Source organism: Vidua macroura, chromosome 9 (genome assembly GCF_024509145.1).
Source record: "Vidua macroura isolate BioBank_ID:100142 chromosome 9, ASM2450914v1, whole genome shotgun sequence".
Classification (NCBI taxonomy): Eukaryota; Metazoa; Chordata; class Aves; order Passeriformes; family Viduidae; genus Vidua; species Vidua macroura.
The window spans coordinates 16,275,934-16,297,449 of NC_071579.1; the positions used below are offsets into that span (position 1 = coordinate 16,275,934).

The 21,516-nt window shown below is 38.8% G+C and overlaps 1 protein-coding gene across 3 annotated transcripts in view; it reads right to left on the reverse strand.

Moving 5' to 3' along the window:
• Window positions 1-254: 254 nt before the first annotated feature.
• RPAP2 (RNA polymerase II associated protein 2) overlaps window positions 255-21,516 on the reverse strand; it is a 48,914-nt gene continuing 27,652 nt past the window's right edge. The window contains exons 12-16 of one of the 3 annotated variants that reach the window (XR_008438308.1): window positions 13,954-14,103; window positions 7,170-7,323; window positions 5,215-5,386; window positions 868-988; window positions 255-723 (exon numbers count right to left, since the gene is read on the reverse strand). Coding sequence is in view for 1 of the 3 variants with exons in the window: in XM_053984885.1 (XP_053840860.1) it covers window positions 13,965-14,103 (139 nt within the window). In the remaining 2 variants the exon portion in view is untranslated. Of the gene's footprint in view, window positions 724-867; window positions 989-5,214; window positions 5,387-7,169; window positions 7,324-12,836; window positions 14,104-21,516 lie in introns of those variants that run through there. The other 2 variants (XR_008438307.1, XM_053984885.1) reach the window with 2 other exon arrangements.

The following is a 21,516-nucleotide window of genomic DNA, read 5'->3' on the forward strand; positions in this document are numbered from 1 at the left end:
GTATGTTATAAGCATATGGGAAACACTGTGTTTAAATGTTGCATAAGAGTTGGTGCTGTGGTCCCTGCCTTCATTTGCCTGTAACTGTCAACAAAATTGGTTGAAGTCTCTTATGTCAGTGCTTGACCTGTTATGTTGCTGTTTGCTTGGGTTTACAGGCACTCCCTGTAGTTCAGCCATCTTTGAGAAGGAGATGTTGGGCAAATGTCACTCTCGCTCTGTGCCCTCCTCCTTAGGAAGCTGCAGTTCCCTCTCATGGCACCTTGGGTGGGACATCTTCCCTACTCCACACTTCTGTTTGCTGGGTACCTGCAAAATTGCTTTTCCCCAAGGGGACTAAAAGCATCTGAAAGAGTTCATCCCTTTCAAGCTGCTCTTCTGAGATGGGCACTTTTGTCTCTTCACCTCAAGGTGTGTGACAAGGAAATGAGACCTATACCTGGGCAAACAAGGGAGTATGGACTTTTCCTTTCCTGCCAATTGCCTCTACCTCATGCTTGTACCTGCATGCCTGTGAGTGGTGTCTGGATAACATCACTGGGTTTACTTGAGCAAAGCAGTGGCTTAGCTACTTACCAGGGAATTGCTGTGCAGCCAGCTTCAGCTACTGACTTGGGACTGGCACATAGACCAGAGGTCTTTTTGACTCCTGCCATGTTGGTGACAGGTATCAGTTTGGTACCTCTGCTGCCCTTTCATTGCTCTTGGACACTGGGATTAAGCCTGTAGCAAACATCTTGGGTTTAGTATTGGAATTTTACCTTTGTCCGACCTGCAACTCCTACTGCAAGCTGTGAACACACAATTCATGCAGGTTTGGTGGAGACTTTCAAGGGCTCTGCAGCTAAATTCCCTTAATTCCCTTACTTTGGTTCCTTGCATCCAGGAGACACAGGTGAGAGCAGTCAGGCAACCTCCAGAGTCCTCCTCCTTCCACAGCCCCAAAACACCAAGTGTGAAGGGTAGGTTCTGTGAAGTGGGCCAACACCTACAGATACAGTGATGGTAATAACACTGAAAATATTGTGCTGTATTTACCCACTACTGCAGAAATAACAGATGTGCAGTAGTAATTAGCTAAACATTTAATTAGAGATATGTAGAACTGAGTGGCTGAGAGTATTGCTTTCTAGAAGTAATTTCTGAACTAATACCTAAATCTAAAGAGAAAAGTGATTTCTGAGTGCAGTCATGAATTATGCTGCTGTGACAGGATGTTATGCCCCATCTCAATCTCTTTCATTCTTAGAGGCATGCTTTGCATAAATGAACAGAAATCACACTGGTTATAAAAAAAATCATTGTAACACGCTACAGGACTACCCCTTAGGTAGGACTTAATCACAACCTTACATATTGATAGAAGTATAATTCTGTTAGTCCATTTAGAAGTGTAAGGACATTTTCTTGTGCCTTCACTCAGAATTGCACCTACATGGGGTTTCAGGAAGCCTAATATAACAGTCAGATGAAGTGCTTTCTTGCCTACGGCTATTTTACTGGAAATCCTGGTAATGAAGACCTCAGAATAAGCATTTGTGTCAAAAAAACATGTTTTCAGTGCTTCCACTGAAAGGGATGCAGTAAGAGTCTGTTTCTCTTCTATAACTGATTATTTATTGTAGTTCTCACTAGAAGATAGAAGACTAAGCCATTCTGTCTCGAAATGTCAAACCTTAACCTTTGTGCAAACTTTCTGAAGTTGAGCAAGCTGTGTGAAAATGGGCCACTGTGATTGAATAACGTTAATGTGGAAAGAGTTAACTCCCACACAATGCTGTGTTTCAACATCTGCAACATGATTTAGGTCTGCAATGGTTTCACAGGTCTGTGATGCTTGTGCAGATTTTGTGGTGGTTCTCCTGTTTATAATTACTACTGTACTTAAAGAAACATCTGTACACTGATAAGCAGTACATAACACTGATACATAGATGCAGATGCTAAAAATAAAACTACACTTTTGTGCCGAGCATTCAGCTATCCAGCCTGACTTCATACTCTGTATTCATCATTGCTTTCAGAGGCAGATTCTCACCCTGCCACAGGAGATTTTTCTTTTCTCCCAGATGGGTTCTCTTGCATTTGGTTGTATTAAAACACATTTTGTGACTGTGTGAATCAGATCACTCTGTAACACTGACCTGCCCTCCTTATCACCCTACAGCTCCATGTGCTCTAATGTTATCTGCCAATTCTACTGGCACAGATTTTTAACATGACAGCTTCTTCCCCACACCCTTTCTCCTCACTGTGAGCTCATCTCCCTCCTGTGTCAAACCTCTGTTGACATCCTGCTTTTCTTCACTAAACCTCTGCTGAAGTTTCCACACAGCACCTGGTGCTGGCCCTTCCTTACCCCCTCTCTGAACAATTGTTAATCCCAGGCAAGTTCAGTACCAGCTGTTGGTTTACTGTCACAGACACACTGTAGGTACCTCGGCTGTTGTGCTGATGGAATTAATTGCATGAAAAGTGCCTCTACACAGATGGCCTGGATTAAAAGAAAATACCTCCAACAGCTGCCCCAAACCAACCCACCATGAACCAAGAACTATGTACAATCTTTGCTCATAGCCCCATTTACTACTGGATTCTACTCTGAGATTCAGTCATTCAACCATACGCTTAATGGGCATCGCTGTTATTTTTGTTCTCCCTAATGGAAGGGTTAATTTTTAGTAGTACTGCCTGGTAGAAGAAACTCAGGATTTGCAATCTTACTAGTTTGTAATAACAGCTTCCACTCATGCCCAATCCCCATGCATTTATTTCTTGCTTTGTCATTCCTAATAACCAGAACTACTGGGTTGTACTAGTAGTTAACCATGTGGCTTAGGCTTCCTTGGACCATTTCTCATACCCTCTTTTACCTTTTACTACTACAAACATACTGAAGTTCACTGCTGCTTTCAAACACACTTTGGTTTTGCAAGACTTTTAAAAAGTAACATTATTTGGTCTAGTCCATCCTACTTTCTTTCTTGTATAGCCAAGAACAGTCCATTTTCCCTAAGTGGCCACATTATCTTCTCCCTGAGAGCCATTTACTGTTAGGTGGCCTCAATGAGCAGCTCTGAGCTAGAGTATCTCAAGCTCTCAAACTTCTGATGTGTAGCTCTGTCCCAGCCATCAGCTCCCCTTACATCTGTAGCCTTGTCTTCTTTGATGGGCAGAATGGTTATAAATACAAAAGATGGATGGAGTAGCCCAGATTCCTCAAATAGCTCAGCATTCACTTTTGAGGCCAGAGCAAATGGTCTGCTTTTAGTCTCTTATTTTAAAATGCTTGGCCTCAACATACTTAATCATTTTCAAAACTGAGTCTAAAGGTTGCAGTGGCTGTATCTACAGATATGACCCAAATCTGGTGGTGATTACTTATGAAAATCTGACCCAGTTCAGCTGTAACCTTTCTGTTTGGTGTGCAGCCAAGTTTACAGTATCAGCAACATCAATGCAAAGCAACTGATATGGAAAAATTCGATCAATGGACTTTTATTTTTCTTCAGCTCTGTGAAGGGTTAGGCAAAAGAGTAAGGGAGGCATTACCACATGTATTGCCAAAAAGCAAATCTATTTTGAATTTCAAATGCATGTTCCACCAGAAGGGGATGTTCCTTTGCAACATGGTGGGATGCCTGCTATCAGTTTTGGTACAAGCTGTGTTAATGCCCAGGCCATGAGTGTGGGTACCAGGAGCTCAGAGTATGTTTCTGGCTCTACAGGTGACATAGTCCATGTGCCTGGATGAGTCACTCCACTCCCCTTTCACTTTCTTTTTCTGTGAAAAGGGGTTTAGCATCTTTGAAAAATGCTTTGAAATTGACACTCCAACAGCCAATTGATAATCATTCTAAAGGAGACTGCTAATGGTAAAGAGCTCACCTCAATGCAGGTAAACATTCCACAAGGAGACCATTAGCTCAGACAAAAAAAACCAGCAAATAAAAATAAGCATGATCTTGTGAAGTCACTGATCAGTTTGATCCATCTTCAGTGGTGAATTTGTAATCCTGGTCAAAGTTCCGAAACAAAACAACTTCTTACAACATTTAATTAAAACTAGGAATACATATCTTTTTTTAGTAAAAAAAAAAATTCCCCTGAGGTTGCATTATGAAAGGTAAATGCCCTTGATAGATAACAGCCTATAGAGATACAGGGGCTGTTATATGGGGATTCTTATGGAGCAAGAGATTCTGAACAATGCTGTTACTGCACTAGTTCATTATACTGAAATGTAACCTATCTTAAAATGAAAAGTGACTTGAAACTTGATTTTCTTCTCTTTCCTTCTCTGTATGTTTAGAAATGTCAAAGTGAAACACACTGACAATTTGGACACTTTTTCAAGTTGAGAAATTAATCAAAACCAACCTTTTCCTGCAGAGGTTTCATTTTCAACCAACTATACCTCTTCTGATTAAAGAAGTTGCATAAAAATCCTTAATCATCTCTGCACAGGAGTACTGCTCTATCTGTTGGGTGATTCGTGCCTGTTTTAGAGACAGCTTTCATAATAATCTATAGCTGCTATTGTAAGACTCTTTATATGAGTACTTCTGTCTGTGCACAAGTCATATGGCCCATGGGGCCCTCCCAGCTGCAGAGCAGCACCTGTGGACACGGGCACCAAACCAAGGCCACACTTTGGAGGAGCAAGGGGAGAGCAGGCCCGTTTGCTGTCCTGTGTTGAGGGAAGGAGCCCTGCAGCAGGCTCCCCACAGCGAGTCCGTGTGCGCATGGGAGGCGGGAGGCGCAAGCCTGGACAGAGCCATTCCTTCCTGGGGTGCACAGAGCCAGAGGGACAGGTGGGAAGCCCAGGGGTCTCCTGCTGGGGAATTTGACTGTTGGGTGGGATCTTTACAGCAACACACGGGGAGCAGGCAGGAGGATGAGTGCTAACTGTTGGAATTAGTGAAGTGGTACGGTGGGAAGGAATGGCTATGTGCTGGGATGGGAAGAATAGGAAGGATTTGGAAGAAGAGGGGACAGAAACAGAGTAGAGATATGAAACAGGGTGGGGTGACCGTCTGTAACTCTGGCTTTATACCCAGTTGTGAATTTTTAGTAGAAGTTTTTCAGAAGCAAAACGTACAGAGTATTATTTATGGAGTATTATCTGTGAAATTCTGCATTCAGTATTTTTAAGAACCTGTGGCTCTTAAGAGATTGTACTTAGACAGTAAGAGCGGATACTCTTTGGCTAACCTGCAGGGAACTTCCTTCCTCCATTTGTAAAGGAAATAAGGATGTGAAGATATGTATCTATGCTGTTGTGCTTCCATTCCCCTCTCCCTCGTGCTTCTTAGCACTGGTGACTTTATCAGCTTTGCTTCAGGCGTCATCTATCTTGTATTCAAGGTTATCAGATAGAGATGAACTAGGAAAAAAAGAAAACTAACTTTTGATTCAAACCCTTAAAATATAAATTATGTAACCCAGAATCCAGTATTACTCCTACACAGATAAGCAATCTGGAGGTCAGTGTTTCACCTTCAAATCACCAGATTAGAAAAAAGAGAGTTTCTTTCAGTGAAGTCTACACAACAGCACTACTTACAGTTAGATATTGACAGAGCCTTCAAGGCAGGTAGGTAAATGTTTGTAGCTACACTTTTAAATTATATTTTATTTTTTTAATGCTGTGACAAATTTTGAACTGTAGGGAGAAGGAGATAACATGCTGTAAAGTGTGCTTGACAGTTTAGGAAAACAGCTAGCAGGTCTTGAGTATCTAAGTGTGAAAATGATCCCTTCATTCTTTACAGGACAATATCATAAAACCTTTTAGATAAGTTATGGCATTACTGCCAAGCCAAATTATACTGATTTGATGCCTTAGCACTACAGCGTTGTGGACTTAGTCTCGTCCCACATGGGCCCTGGCCATGGGAGAAGGGATGGCTTGCAGAGGCACTACAGCTGAAAGAGCGGTGGGGTCCTGCTACAGCCTGGCCATGGAGAGCTGGACAAATGGCTTCACTGCGCTGTGCCCAGAGCGCTTCTGGCCCGGCTCTCAGGCAGAGGCAGCTCTCGGTGTGCTCCCAGGCAGCCTCTCAGGCCGCGGTGCAGAGCGGCTCCGTGCTGCACAAACCACAGTTCCCAGTGCAGTGGCCTCGCTCACCCTCAGCCGGCACACCCATGCTGCTTTTCGGCAGAAAGGAGACCCAGCTCGGTCCCACAGCAAGGCTCCAGTTCAGCTCAGAGAGAGAGAAAACTTAGCAAGGAAATAAAATGTTGTTCAAATTAATATCTTCTTTTGGAGAACAGTCTATGCTTATAGAGTAAGCAAGCATAAAAATGGCATTTGCATTCGTAGGAAACAATGCCTGTGCACAGTTTGCAATGTTTCAGATTCATTCTTTGGAAACAATTTGTGTGATTTATTCTGTTTTGCTTCAAGCGTGATTCTGTTTTTCTTCAGGGCTGCTTGGGGTGTGTGGTTTGACACTCAGCTTGTCAGTTTAGCATTGTGAGATTGTGAGTTTTTTGAAGAGGGCACATCTGTGGTTATAGAAGAATAACAAGAAGCATCAGATGTTCAGAGGATAAAAAAGCAGAGCTTGGGAGTATCTTAGAAATGAATACTTAGCAGAGATGACATATATATGACCCAAAGCTGTAGAGGGCTAATGTGGTATCTGTAAAATCACTTATTTTTCAAGTTTTCAAATGCTCTTAATTATCTTAATAAGGAACAAACACTTTAACTACATTTCTAGTTGTGAAATTTTATAATAAGCCGAGGCTCTTAAACAGCAAAAGTATCTATTTTTTAAAAAAACGTACTGAGAGCCCACAGTTCAGGAAAAAAAATGTACTCTTCAGTACTCAAAAAAGCTTTTAAGCAGTAAAACTACTGCCCTTTTGAGAACAGAAGGAAATGTTGGGATTGCAGCTTTATCCCCTGTATTCTCAAGACTCTTGGGAATAATTAAGTTTGATGGACATTTAAGCAGCCTTTGCACAAGGAGTCAAGTCGAACTGCAGAGGGGTGTAGGCTTAAGCAGGTTTCTGTGTAACAGTGAACTGGATCTAAACCTTGTTCAAAAATCAACAGTCATTGGGGTTTTGAACAGTGTCTGCCTTTGTTAAAGTGCAATTATTATTCTAGCTTAATCATCCACGTTGTAATCAAAGGACTATACTATTTTAAAACTTACCTTTTAATCTTTCTCTCCTATACTGGTATGAATTCACCCTCTCTTTTCTGGCTATGCAGGTAAAGATATTACACCAATACAACTTTGCTTGCACCATCTCAGCAAAGTATTTTTAATGGATCACGTGCTTTGAGATGATGTCTTCAATCTGAAACTTTTGAACAAGAAGTGCAAAAGTCAGTAATTATCTTCATGAATGCTGTGCTAAAGTGGTATTTACCATTTCAACTGCTGAAGTAATGTAGCTACATTTTGAACTACAGCCAATCTTGCTAAATCAGTACTAGCCACAGATTTGCAACAATTTATTCTGTTTATTAAATTAATAAATCAGAAGTGTCTGCAAAAGGTTTTCTCCTGACTCTAGCACTTGCAGTACTGAGGTGTTTACGGAAAATCCTGCTTAGTGGCAAATCCTGATTAGGAAATGTTATCATTTTTCTGCATAATAGGTGAGATAGACATGCCTGACATATGGTTGCTATAAAATACCTTAGATGAGTCAGATCTTAGCTGACAGCTGTAAGCAGGGTTACTGTGGCTTCTTAGATAATACTACTAATTATGATCCTTTTTGTTACTTAACTGCTGTACTGTTAAATTATATTAACCTGATTTGTAGACACTCCTGTTTGAGTAAAACAAAAAGGCAAGATTTATGATGCAAATCCTGATCTAATGTTTGCAGCTTATTAAAGCTGTATCCAAAGTTCTTCAAGCTCTTTGTAGTGATGACTAATTCTAACCTAACTGTAGGACTCCCCAGGAAGCTGCTGCTGTCCCACTACGTGTTCAATTCAGCTACATACACCATGAAATTTAAGAAGGCAAAAAGTGCCAGAAGTGGCATTGATTTGATGATGCAGGATGTACCAGCCAGTAGCCCCAGTGGCTTTGTGCTCTGAGCCTTGCATGCAGCTCCCACAGATAATCACAGAGTGCAAAAATGTCCTGAAGAGTTTGCCTTTAAAGTACTGCCTACTGCAGTGTCCTGGGGACTGACTTCCAAGCAGGAACTTTGCTGACTGGCAAGAGGCAGCTGCCTGAGAACCTGTGGTTGTGCTCTAGCCTGTTGTTGGAGAGGGGCTCTTTGGAGCTCTTGTCTTGAGGGAACTGCAGTAGAGCACAGTAAGCCAACGAACAGAGGGACAGCTGCAGCGTACAGGGGCCACACTTACTGCACTGTTCTGATTGATTAGCCTTACCAAGTGTAGAAGTTTAGTCTACACATTCAATTCTCATAGCAAAGTTTATCTATTTTCTTCAGAACTCCAGCTTGCACTTTGCTCTACTCTACAGCTACAAGCAAGTCAGGGGGAATGACTTTATCACACATGTCCATATATTGCTCAGAGGCTCATCTGCTTTCCCTTGCTTTTTGAAACCAGAGTGCTAAATGAGAGCCACTTGAAGATACGTGTTTCCCACACACATCCCCTCCACATCACCAAATCCTGTGTAGCACCACAAATGCCACAGCTTATGTTCTACAGCATCTTTCAGGCAGCCCATCTCCCAAAGTACTATCCACTCTGTGCAAAGAAGTGCTTCTAAGATGAAGAGTCACAAAAAGAAAACTCACAAGAGGAAAAGTCTCCACCAATATTACTTTCCGCCTTTGCTAATGGAAGACACACCCACTTCCTTTGACTCTTTGAATCAGAGGAGGACTGGCTGTCAGGTGGTAGAGATACACAGTTGAGAAACAAGAGGTCTTTATAGTTAGGTGCCTAGCCCTGCCTTGTATACCATCTGCTTCTAATGGAAACTTAAGACTTGCCAAAAGGAGAGGCTGAGTCTATGTTTTCAATATTTAATGCTCACTGGAAATGACAGTTCAGCATTACCTGCTGTCCCAGTGAGATCAAGCTCAACCTCACCCACAATACCGTGTGTTCACATGCAATTGCAGAAATAAACAGTAAGTGTGGAAAACTTAAGATGCAAACTCTTGAACTAGAGTGTGGCCTAATTTCAACATAGGGGCATTATTTTTCTTTCCCTAAAGACTGCCACTCACTTGAATTCTTTTGGTGTTAACTCTTGTAAGTTAAGAAAAAATTGTGTGCAGTAGTAGCCATCAAAATCAGAGAATAATAGGATCAGATTGTTTAGAAACTCCCCACTGTACAGGGGCAGGTCCCCATTCAGTTTTGTGTCACACTCTACTACAAATTACGCCAGGGAGAGCCAGTCTACTGTGTCAGCGTTTCTTTTCTGCTGACTTTTCTGCTTGCTTTCCCCCATGAGCGAGTAGGAGCCGAGGCATTACCACCATCCATTTCATAAATGCACTAAGGTTAGATTTGGAGACCCTAAATTTAAGAGCATCAGTTCTCTCTGAAGCAAATGAAGACAGGCAGGTACCTAAGTTTGGATGCCTAAATTTAGAAGGTATGAGTACTGCTTTCCCCTTCTCTCTTTCTTCTCTCTGATGTGCTAGTCCTTTTTTCTCAGCAGTTAAAAGAGACATGTCCAGCTGAGCTGCTCATCCCCTCTTGCACTTTTTAAGAGTCCAGGTTCTCTCAAACTAGGGGGAGAAGGGTAGTACATGGAAGATCAAGATCCACAAAACCGTTATTTTCCCCCTAAAACCACAACAGATGTCTCACTTTTAAGCTACTCACTGAGACTGAAGAGTGAAAATACAGGTGACTCTTGTATGTGTGGTGTGGACACAGCTTGTGAGACCAGGACACATATCATGCATGTACCAGCACCTTGTCGCTCCCTGCATCTCCCTTCGAAAGACAGGCTGGATCTAAATTTCCAGCCCTGGGTTTAGACAGCAGCACAACCCTGTCAGTTGTGCTGAGGAACTTTTTTGTTTTGATAGTTTTCAATTAAATAAATCAGGCTCTCTTCTGCTTGTTTTAATGTAGGATTTTGTATTATCGTATCTAGCTTGATTTGCAAACTTTTACACCGATTCAAAGCAATCTCTTCAAAAAACTGAAAGTGTATGGGTTACATTGTGACTTTTCTACTTTCCTGAAATGGTGAACATAAATGAATCACTCTGACTCCTCTTCTCTCCAAAATCCAAGAAAAATCAGTAAACATGGTCAATGGGCAAAAATAATCCAATGGCAGCAGTGAAGGGCTCTGTGCTAGGAAATTCAGTATTAAAGAGTGCAGTGCTTACACTGAGAGTATTTACCAGACTGTGAACTGAACTTTGGTGTGAAAATAGACACAAAAGTTTTTCCATAAGTCTCTTTGGCCAGCATAAAGACTGCTTTGAATAATGTTGAGAAAATGTGACTCTGTCTATGTGCTTGTTCTCTTCCTGAGATTATTTCATTACAGCTATGGAAAACTTGGTAAGAAATCCATTCTGTGACATGCAGGTAGGTGTGTGTCACACATTCCTCCTTTGAGGCGGAACAGCTGCAACAGCATGAAGCAAGCTTTGCTTCAAGCTTTAAACTAAGCTATTCTTTTATTCTTTACTAAATCAATTCTACATGTCAGGAAAAAATAATCACCATATAAGTTTGGTTTCCTTCCCGCCCCCCTGCTATTAAAAGAAATACATCATGCTCTAATTGCCCTGCTACTGGTCCATCGCCAGACAGTGCTGGATCCTTTACATGGTTATGGCAGTGGACTTCTGAGACTTTATGATCCTTATCATCTAAGGTGCTAATGGCTTTACCAAGTTTATGCCCCTTTGGCAGAGCTGTTCAGAAATAGAGGCTTCTGTCCCATTTACCCTAAACCCCAGATCCATGATGTCTCTCCACATCTGCAGCTCAGAAGTCAGTCACTACAATTTAGTGTATCTGAGATAAGGCTGAAACCACCACTGACCCAAATGTCAACTGCTCTCATCTGTTTAATTTACACAGAAGGAAAAACAGTAAGCACAGAAACAAGGCCACAAAGAAACAATCTGTCTGCCAACATAAGCAAAATGAGAAGGGGAAGAACACCACCAAAAATCAGCTAAGTTAAGAAAGAGTGACATCTTCTGAAGGACAGATACTTGTGAACGAAGTTTGCTTTAGGATAAAAAATGATACCTAGATTTGACCATTTCTAAGCAGTTAGGCTGTTAAAAAGCATGCTCATAAGAAAACTACATAAATTAATTGAATTTTTGGAATTTGAGCTGTGATTTTTATACACCAGTTAAGGCTGGCAGTATTGAAAGATCCTTTTGGGTTGAGTCTATAGCCTCTCTCTTATTCAAAAGTATTGGGTACATATGTATACTTTCTGCATTCATTTATATGTGTGTTACTCATGTCTAACAGAGATGAAATCATCACAAGGAAGTGAAGAATATATCTTCAGGGTGTTTCCAGCATACTACAGAATCTTCTTCTGGCCTCATGGATGGAGAAATTTTATTTTGTTCTTGTAGGGCAAGGAAAAGAATGAGGGAGCTTACTACACAGCAGTGAAAGATGAGATGCAAAAATCCTGAAAGCTTACTTTTTTGAGCTGCTGAGGCAGACAGTAAAAGCAGTTACAGTGAACCCTGATAAAATGGTCTTTGAGCCTGCGACCTATTCATTCTTATTACACGATCATATATTTCCTACACAGTAGGTGGTGAACCCCAAGCCTAAAAATAAGTACAAAAAAAAAATTACACCACTAAACTGACAGGAAGTGTAAAAACTTTCCAAATGAGAGCCATCAAACTTGATGAAACACAGTCACATTCCTGGTACGATGTACATTTGCAATGCCTTCTAGGTATACTCTGTATGGCAGAACTGTTGTGAGGTAATCTTTGTGCCCCAAGGTAAAAATGCATGGAACAGGATAATGGCTTGCTCAGAATCTACTAGCTAAAAATACAAATTCAGTCAACTTCCAAAATCAGAAGTGAACAGATATAAATTCAAGGTTTAAGTTCAGCTCAGAGTATCATACTTATTCCTCAGTCTTCTACAGAAGTTCATCTTTTGGTGAGGTCTTGACCCTTCTCTCCATATGTATCAAGCAAGCTTTCTCCAGCATGGTACAAAACCAATGTAATGCCTATCCACTAATTCTTATAAATTTTGTGTCAGACACACTCTGATCATAATGGGCATTTTCCCCCCTACTGCATACTTAGAAAAATGCACAGCTGTAACTCTGCATTAAAGATTATCCTAATTCTGAATTGTTGCTTTTACAACTTACACTGAACGTAACTTCCCATTTCAATGTAAGTTTGGAAAAGTCAAGCATCACCTAAATAAAGTCTACTGCTCAGTGAAGCGTCCATGGCAAAGTTGCACGAGCTTCTGTGTGTCAGGGGTAATCTACATGTTTATTCTGATTTTCATGAAGGAACTACACAGCAGTGAACTAGTCAAATTCCTTTCTGGGGTCCAATTACAGAAGCAAACCAAAGGAATAAACTTTGGTTTTTTAAATGGAGTGAATGTGCAGCAGCCCTGGTAAGGCTTGCCTCAGCCTTAACTAGTGCTGGCATTTGCTGCAGACTAAGCACTGTCAGTTACAACTTTCTTCTCAAGTCTCTCAAAGTACAGTGTCCTATGAACTGAGAACTATAAATAAAACATATTATGGAATCATTAAGAATTACTAGTGGACTAGTTTTAAAGTGCGATTTATAATCCATTAGTGACAGAAGCTATTCCAAACACAGCCTAAATAACAGAACTCTTTGAAATGAAATGACTACTGAAAGCAAAAACAAATTAGTTATTAAAATATATTTAAAAAGTCCAAATTAGTAACACCTACAGACTGTTAAAAAAAACTTTTACACAAGTTCAAAGACCACCCCTCTTCTTAGAAGTAGCAAGACAAACAGGCTATGAATCAGACATATTTGCGTACTGTTGTCATCATTCTTAAAGATTCCTGCTCCATGCATGAGAGCAACTGGAAAAATGTCAGCAGCACTACTCTTACCATTGGAGGCTCACACACTTTTCCCACCGTCTTTCCCTGATCCCTGTAGACAAACTTTGATTGAAAGTTTCCAAATCAAGAAAAACCAAATCAATCCAAATTCCTTTCTACTGCTTTTAAACACTTTTCAGATGATCCATATTTTAACTTGTCTTCATACCTTGAACAACTGCGGTTAGTCAGCTTCTTCACAAGACTGCAAAATTCTTACCCATAGGAAGGAAATGAAAAAGCAGAAATGCAAGTACTACAGTTCATACTAAATTTCATTTTTCATTTTAAAAAGCTCAAACAACTGAAGGTGTTCTTTTGTTCTCTGTGCAACTATTTCAGCTAAAATGATCATGTTATTCTGTGGGGAACAAAGGAGTGAGATCAGTAATGATACTATAATGCTATATTCATTGAATCAGTTTGGTATGATCAACATAAGGTATTTGCTCTTAAATTTTTTGGCCTACCTGGAATGAAAACTGTAATCTCAACCTTATGCAAAAAATACATGGCCCTTAAGTCAATTTTATACCACAAAAATGGAACATAACAATTTCATTGTAATAATTAAAAAAACCCTGCTTAGTCTTAGCCATTGTAGCCACACTTTTTTTTTTTTTTAATAAACTGTGGTAGCAAAAATTCCTCAAAATTGCAGTAAACCAACCATACATTATCAAAAGATAAGTGTGATAAGTAAGCAGCTGGCATTTACTGTAAGTGATAAAATGATGACACTAATTTCCATACCATATATATTTCTTTACTTTAAAATGTGCTTCACACATTTTCTGCTCCAGCTGATACAATCTGTAGTTACTGTACATACTTACAAAGTGCTGAAAATTAAACCCGTGGTTAACCAGCTTGGTTTTAAGACACACAAAGTAGCTTAAAGTTGACTGACCATTCAAGTTGTCAGTCCATACTAAATATTCTTGTTAAACTTTCCAGATCTTCATTTCTGAAATGCAGTTCTTCCAGTAATGTGGTCAGGAACTGTGTGTACATTGGGCTTGTCTGAGTATTCTTGAAAAGAGGACTTGTTTGTGACAATCTGGAAAAAACCAAACATATTTCATACAGTAAAGCAGCTTTTGAGTGGCAGACGTTAGAAAGCAAAGCTTGTGAGTTTGAACAACTGTATTGAAGAAAAGCAGTTTATGATGTCACATTTGATTAATTACACTATATAATAGACTGTATGCATGATATAAAATATGAGCTGTACCAAAATATGATTTAATTAGTTTGTAGTAAATAAAAAAAATCTAATTAGAAAAAATGAGAGTAGTTTGTATGCCTCTAATCAGTTCTACATAGATGTTATATAATGTAGATAGATATCAGAATAAACAAAGTGCAGAATGTACAGTTAGACATATAAAAGGAAGGATCCCAGTCATTTATTTCTTTACCAAAAAGCTCCTAAACAGTCACACAGTGAAAGTTATATACTTCTTTATATGACTAAAATATAAAAGAGATATAAAATTCCTCAGTTTGGAAGAGCTACCACTATGCAGATCACCTACATATATAATATCTGTATGCAGATCAGCTGAAATACTGAGCTGTTTGTTCCCATTTGCCCTTTAATTCATCTGAATATATTTTTATCCTGAAGTCCTTCCTTCTTCTCATAATTCTATTGCAAAATATTGCAAAGGTAGTAATAGCTGAATCTACTTCCTAAGCCCAAATATTAAAAAAAAATTAATTAACAAAATCAAGTATTAAAGCTTATGCTGAATGTTAAGAAACTTCAACACCAGAGATTACTGACATGATCACTTAACAAGAACTCCTATCCCAGCAACAGCTATTTTGTCTCAAATACTGTAGATAAACAGTGCCATTGACACCATACACAAAAGAGTTATTTTAGAATACATTTGTGCAATGATGTACTTTTAATAAGAAATTCAAGGTAGCCTGCAGCTTCCTAAAAATTTCCTAGCTCAGGAAGTCTTCAAGTGAGTAACAACTGAGATCAATCTCCCCGCAGTCACTGGTATTAAGACCATCTCCACTTGGAAAAAGCTGCATATGAGAGAAGATTCTTTTAAATTAAGCAAAAAGAGTGATAAAACATAAAGAAAGGACCTTACAAGATATAGCAAATAAGAATCCCTTAATAAAAATTAAATTTACAAAAAAATTAACGAAAAAAATTTCTTTCTGGATTCCATTTCAGTATGTACATTTAGTTAAATAGTTCAGCTCTCAAACAATGACACTTGGTGAGAAGGACTTTCCAGATAATGCTTGAAGTAAGGGCAAGGTGTAGAAGGAAATTACTTATGCATAAACTCTGCTATATATAAAAAAGAGAAGTATTTAGAGTCAAGTTTGTGATTTTGGCCTGAGGCCACGGGGTTTTGTAATGCACTTCATGCCAGCCAGGACCGAGTTGTTTCTTTCCTGGTGGGAGCTCCTGGGGTTTCTCCCTGGGCTGGTAAATCAGAGCAGCCCTGGCCAGGGCAGGCAGGAGGCTGAGCTTGCATGGTGAGGCTTTATCAGCGGGGAACACAGGAAGTGCTGATAGAGGATCAGAGGAACCACTGCAAAGTGTTAGGCTGGAGATGGTGGGAGGAAGACCAGGAGATGCATTTCTACTTGTCTTCAATTCACCCTTCTCAGAATTATGCAGATTGTATATGAAAAAAGACTGGTGGCAGAAACAGTCATGACTTCCTGAGTGCTGGTGCAAGGTAGCTGTAGCACTGTAAACCATTCTCCTGGCCATGATGTAGATTTACATGCATTTTAACTTGAATTTTCTTAGTCCTGCCATGGGCTTAAGAGGATATTAACACAGACATTATTTTTCAAAAACAGCAGAAAGCTTGTGCAGTTTTAAGGATTACTCTAAAACCAAAATATTTATTACCATGAAGCTCACATGCTTTTTTTTTTTTTTGGAACTGCAGTTGGTCATAGTACATAGTTTCATGAATTACAAGCATATCGTAAATGTCAGACCCTGTTTAAGAGTAGCTATTATAGCTTACACCAAGAAAGAAAGAAAAAGGTATTGCTATTTTCAGAGAAGTTGCCAGGCATTAGATATTGAGAAATGGAAGTTAAAAAAAGTTTTAGACATGGATCAATTATTTTTTCTTACCTGAACTTTGTTTTAAAACTAATTAAACTACTGATTATTTGATAAACAAGAGACTAAATCAACAAGTCATTTTAGAGAGGCACGTGCAGGTTTGTAGCAATTAGTTAAAAGTTACATTTTGATGGGTCCACATTTTAAATATTTATGATTCTATGTACAAACACTTTTCTCATGGAAAACTGTGTCCTTTTGACCTTTAAATCCTTCAACTTGTCATTTGAAAGGCAGTTATCACTGAGTACTTTTCTAGTTTCAGATGGCTGCTGCAGCAGAAGCAGAAGCTTTTGTCTGGGAAAGGAGCAAGCAGAAGTTGCTGGTTTGCATGAAGTGCTAAGTTACATGCTCTAAGTAACACTGGTCCAATGTATATTTGAGGTACTGCACAAGAGAGTATCGAGGGACTGCTTAGCTGAATTAAACCTTAATTGTATGCAAACAAGCCAGAACAGCATTTGGAATCAGTATCTTCAAGTCACAGAAAATTACAATGATCTTATCTCTCAAGAAACTATGATGACTAATTCAATTTAATGACACACAGGATTTCAGTTCAAAGATTACAGAATTCCCTTGAAAGTCTCCAGCATCTTTTACAGATGTAGACTATAAACAGGAAATAGGATACTTGGGACCACAATAATAACTGGCTAGTGGACCTGTGGAAAGAAAATACAAATTTTGCTTTTCTGTTACCTCTTTCACATGTTGCAGCATTAATCTAGAACAAACTTTTATGAATAAAGTCAAATAAAAATAAGAACAGCTAAAGGATTAATTGATTTTAAGACAGCCACCTACAGAAATACACAATGTAAATGTTACAGTCCAAAATGACACACCCATTCTTCAAAGGCTTGCCTTCACCAAGAGATACTAAAAGGAAATGTTCATGCTCATATCATGGAAAAGTAGTATATCAGACTTGATGAGAGTGTTGTTTCCTGCACACCCACTTACACCATATGGTAAACAGGCATTTGTAACGTTTAAAAAGTGTTAAAAATGTCAAACTCTATCTGATTGATAAAATTTGTATTTGCTGGCTATTCCACATATGTTATACGTTCAAGAAAAAAAAACCCACTAAGGTGAAATTCATGTGAAGAATAATCAATTATCAGCAAGCTATTAAAGGACATCTGGCTACCACAAAATGTTTACATAGTTTCAGTGCTTCAGCTCAAGACCCAAGCTTTCTATGAATCATCTGCCTTACAAAAACATTTGGCAAGTATATTTAGGAGTTAAACCTCAATTATTGTAGGAATAAGTTTCATTAATTGATATGGTAGGGTGTGCGACTTGTTCTTAGATCTATGCATACCTTAACGAAGACAGCTGAATACATTCAGAAAAGATAAAACTTTTATGTAATTAACAGCATTAATTGGCATTTCCTATCCAGGGGTATGAATATTCTTTCTAAAAACCCAAACCAATTGTCCAGTGCCATCTTACCCCCAGCCACTGGATCTCAGGGAAAGCTTTCTGGACTTTCTGTTTAAGATGAATTCTGTGGTTCCCTTTGAAAACATTAAAATTTTTCAAAGCCACCACAGTGTTACCAGTCAGTTACAGCTCTCTGAAACAGACACCTGAAAACAGGGGTAAAAACACAACCATGTAAGAGTCAAGCTCCTTTCCGCTCTTCAAAATTGGTCACTTAAAATTATACATAAATTGTTGAGAATTTGAGTGCACATAAATTGCTCCAATATCATGGAAAGCACTTGTATACCTCATGAAGAAAAGCCATATGCTAATTCCCAGAAGACTAATAATAAGCTTCTCCTAGAAAAACATAAGCATTGCCAGTCTTCCTAATTTTTTTTTTCCCAATGTTAGAAGCTTGAAAAATAAAAGCCACTGGTTGTGGCAGAAGCCATGGATCCAAACACAATTAAGTCCCTTACGCTGTTTGACATGCTTGGAATTTGAATAAGAACAGAAGTATAAAAGAGAATGATGGAACAGGCAAGCACCACCTCTCTTTCCAGAGTAAGCTTTGGAAAATAAGTTATGTTTCTGCCAGTTATAGGTATTTCAGCACTGTGAATAAGACTCTTAACATAACCACCACAATATAAGGGTTTGGTTTTTTTTATTCTCTGTTTCTTTCTACCTTTTGTTTTAGTCACTTAAGACTTAATTTTTTAAGATCATCATAACCAGGATCATTGACAACTAGTTTTCTATCAGAATGATGGAGTTGAACTAATGAATGATCACAAAAGTTTCCTTAACACTTGTTTCAGAACACAGGAATGCTGCAAGACCTGACAGCACTACAGGCAGCATTTTCCCCCTTTCCCCTACAAAACCACAGACACAGACTACTGCATGTGTGCTACAAGGGTGCCACCAAATCTCTGACCAATAGTCTTGCTCCAGCTATAACCATGCACATAACCATGCCATTATAATGGGTTCTACTGCATCACATCAGAAGCGCTCGGGTGTTTTGGTTTTGTGGTTTTTTTTTTTTTTTAACACTCCAAATATATTTGCACTACTCTTAAGTTACAGATTTGATGGGCTTAGCAATGCAATAAAAATGTTACTAATCAAAAATGCCTTTCTTTTAATATAGCAGTTTTATAGAATGCACTTTTAGATTCCATTTTAGTTACGTTCCTTTTAAGGAAATCTCCAACACAATTAATTAAACAAAAGCAATTGTTTTGTTTAAGACAACTGGCTAGACGAACTCAATCCAACAAGTGTTAAACATCAGCAATAAAACTGATGTGCATTGCAGCCCACAGACCATCTGCCTGCACATGCAGCTGTAGTGCTGCCATGTATCAATCACTTATAATAGTGCTTCAGCTGATGGGGTAAACTCCAGTGCTTGCTGCATTTATCCATTTCATGAATCCCTACCCAAAGGCACTCAGACATTTGGGCAGAGTAAGTTGAAACCATCACTGTAATTTTGCATGTTCTTCACAATACATTGGCTGCTTGCTTAATCTGAGGTGGAATCTCTCACTTCCAGTATCTCACTAGATACAGTACACTTGTCTAGGGACTGCAAGTTTGTTAGTAAAGTACCTTAAATCCCAAAGCCTGGTGCATCATCAGGCCAAAGTTAGTACTGGACAGAAAGCTGATCTGAAGCACAACATGAGTCTAGCTGTAAGATAAGATGCAACACCAGGGAGTTTAAAAAAAAATAAAGACTTTGGTGTAATTAAGTGGTTACACTTAAATACTACGTTTAAACATATGCTCAGAAATTAGAAAATATGACAGCCTCAACTTATGCAATTTAGCTGTTATGTTGGCAGTTTCAGTGCAAAAAAAAAACCCTAAACCCTACTTGTTTCTTATAATTTTAGTTCGAGCATGATTTAAAAAAACTCAACATTAAAAAACCCCAAACCTTTAAAAGCAAAAGGCTGTCTCCAGAGTGAACAATTTCCATTAGAACACATTAATATTTGACAGACAATCTTGAACTGGAAGCATCTAACTTACAAACAAGATGCAAAAGTATTTAAATATATCTTAGGAATTGAGTCTTTTAAATTAAACTATGCTAGTACTGGAAAGAAGTACTTATGATCAGTGTCACTTGCAACTCTGCAATTAAAGTAGTCTCTAGTGTGGGGCCTTTTGTTACCATATCCTGTCAGTCAAAGAGGAAATGGGCATTCAGGGGCTGTTTTTTGTAATCTCCCCCAATATATTTCTGTATTATACTTTCTTAATAAAAGATAAAACACTCTAAAGCCCACAGCATTGAACAGCAATAACTGGCAGAAATAAACAGGCAATTTTCTTACTGAGAGAAAAAAGCCACTTCTGGTCTAATTTTAAATATAGCCTGAAGATCCTATTCTCATCATAAAGACAAGAATTTTGTAACTGAAGTGCAACTTATGTTTTATTTATTATTTAACTTCCTTTCATTATTGTGTACTGACTTGTCCACAGAATTCAGCACAGGCACTTTAATCCTCTGATGGCAACAGAAACTAAATTATTCATGCTTTAAAATTTTTGTCCACTATATTTAAATCAATGCTACCAACAGTGATTCAAAATCAACGGCTGAAATTCCTATATAATCCAAGTATACAGCAAAAAATTAAGGTCCAGCCAAAAGTTAACTTTATTAATTGTTTCCACTACCTTTATTTTTTCCTATGCAGCCTCTACAAGTCTCTTCAATAAGTATGTTCTATGTTTATATATATAGTTAGGTAAATTTATTTTTTCTTCATGTGAAGTTCACCTTCAGCACACACTTTTCACATAGTTGTTGTCCAGACACAAGTCAGCTTCCAGTCCCTGTTAATGGGGCCAACATTTCACATGTGGGCTAGCCAGATATGACTGGATGGCTACGACTAACAGTAAAAGGAAAGCTTTTCTACAGCACCAGGGGTTATCTAGGCATTTGATGGAAGTGCTTGCTATCAACTGAAAAAAAAGACACTAGATCTGCTTTTCTCTCTTTCCTTCTTACCCCTACCCTCTCCCCTCAATGAGTTATCCAAACAGGCAACTGGCAATTGAGAGAACAGGCTGGGGGCAGCTGAAGGAGCAGCAGCCCAAATCCCACCCCTTCCTAGGACAGTGGGCAGGCCTTTGGGGCACAGAACTGGGCAGCACAGCTCCCTCATGGCACACCATGCTCTCCTCACAAGGGCTTTGGAAGCCCAGTGGACATTTGCAAAATGCTTTGCAGGCTCACTCTAACATTCCATATCAGCAGTCATTTCTTGTCCTTCCCTTCATATGAGAGTTCAACTTCTGTTGTTTCATTAAGCTGCATAACGAAATTTTTGGAAGGCATTTAAATGTTTTAAATAAACTATGCAGGAGAGAAGAGTTGAGGCCATAGACTTAAAGCTACCTTATCAGGTACAGAAATTGTTAATTTAAAAAGGATTTAAGAAAATGCGAATGTTCTGGATCTTTGGGTTTTTTTTTTTAACCTAACAAACAAACATATGAAACATTTGAACCTAACAAACAATTCATATAAATATCAGGATGCATTGTTTATGCCACTTTCTTCTTCTCCCTTGAAAGTTAAGAATAATTCCATCAGCTGCTAGCTTTATAACAAACAGCTGTATAACTACAAAGATCCTGCAATGAAAAAAATGAATAGTAATTAATGTTGCACTGATACAAAAAGACACAGAAAAGGAAAAAAACTCAATACTTGTCTAATACTGTCTAATGAGAAAATACTTGGAAAAGCTTTGCTAATAACAATGGGAGTGACAGAAATTCCAGGACCCATGACTCCTTTAAAGCCACAGTAATAATATGGAACGGTTTTATTTACCTCTTGTTAAAGTGGTATTTAAGAACTCTATTTTCAAA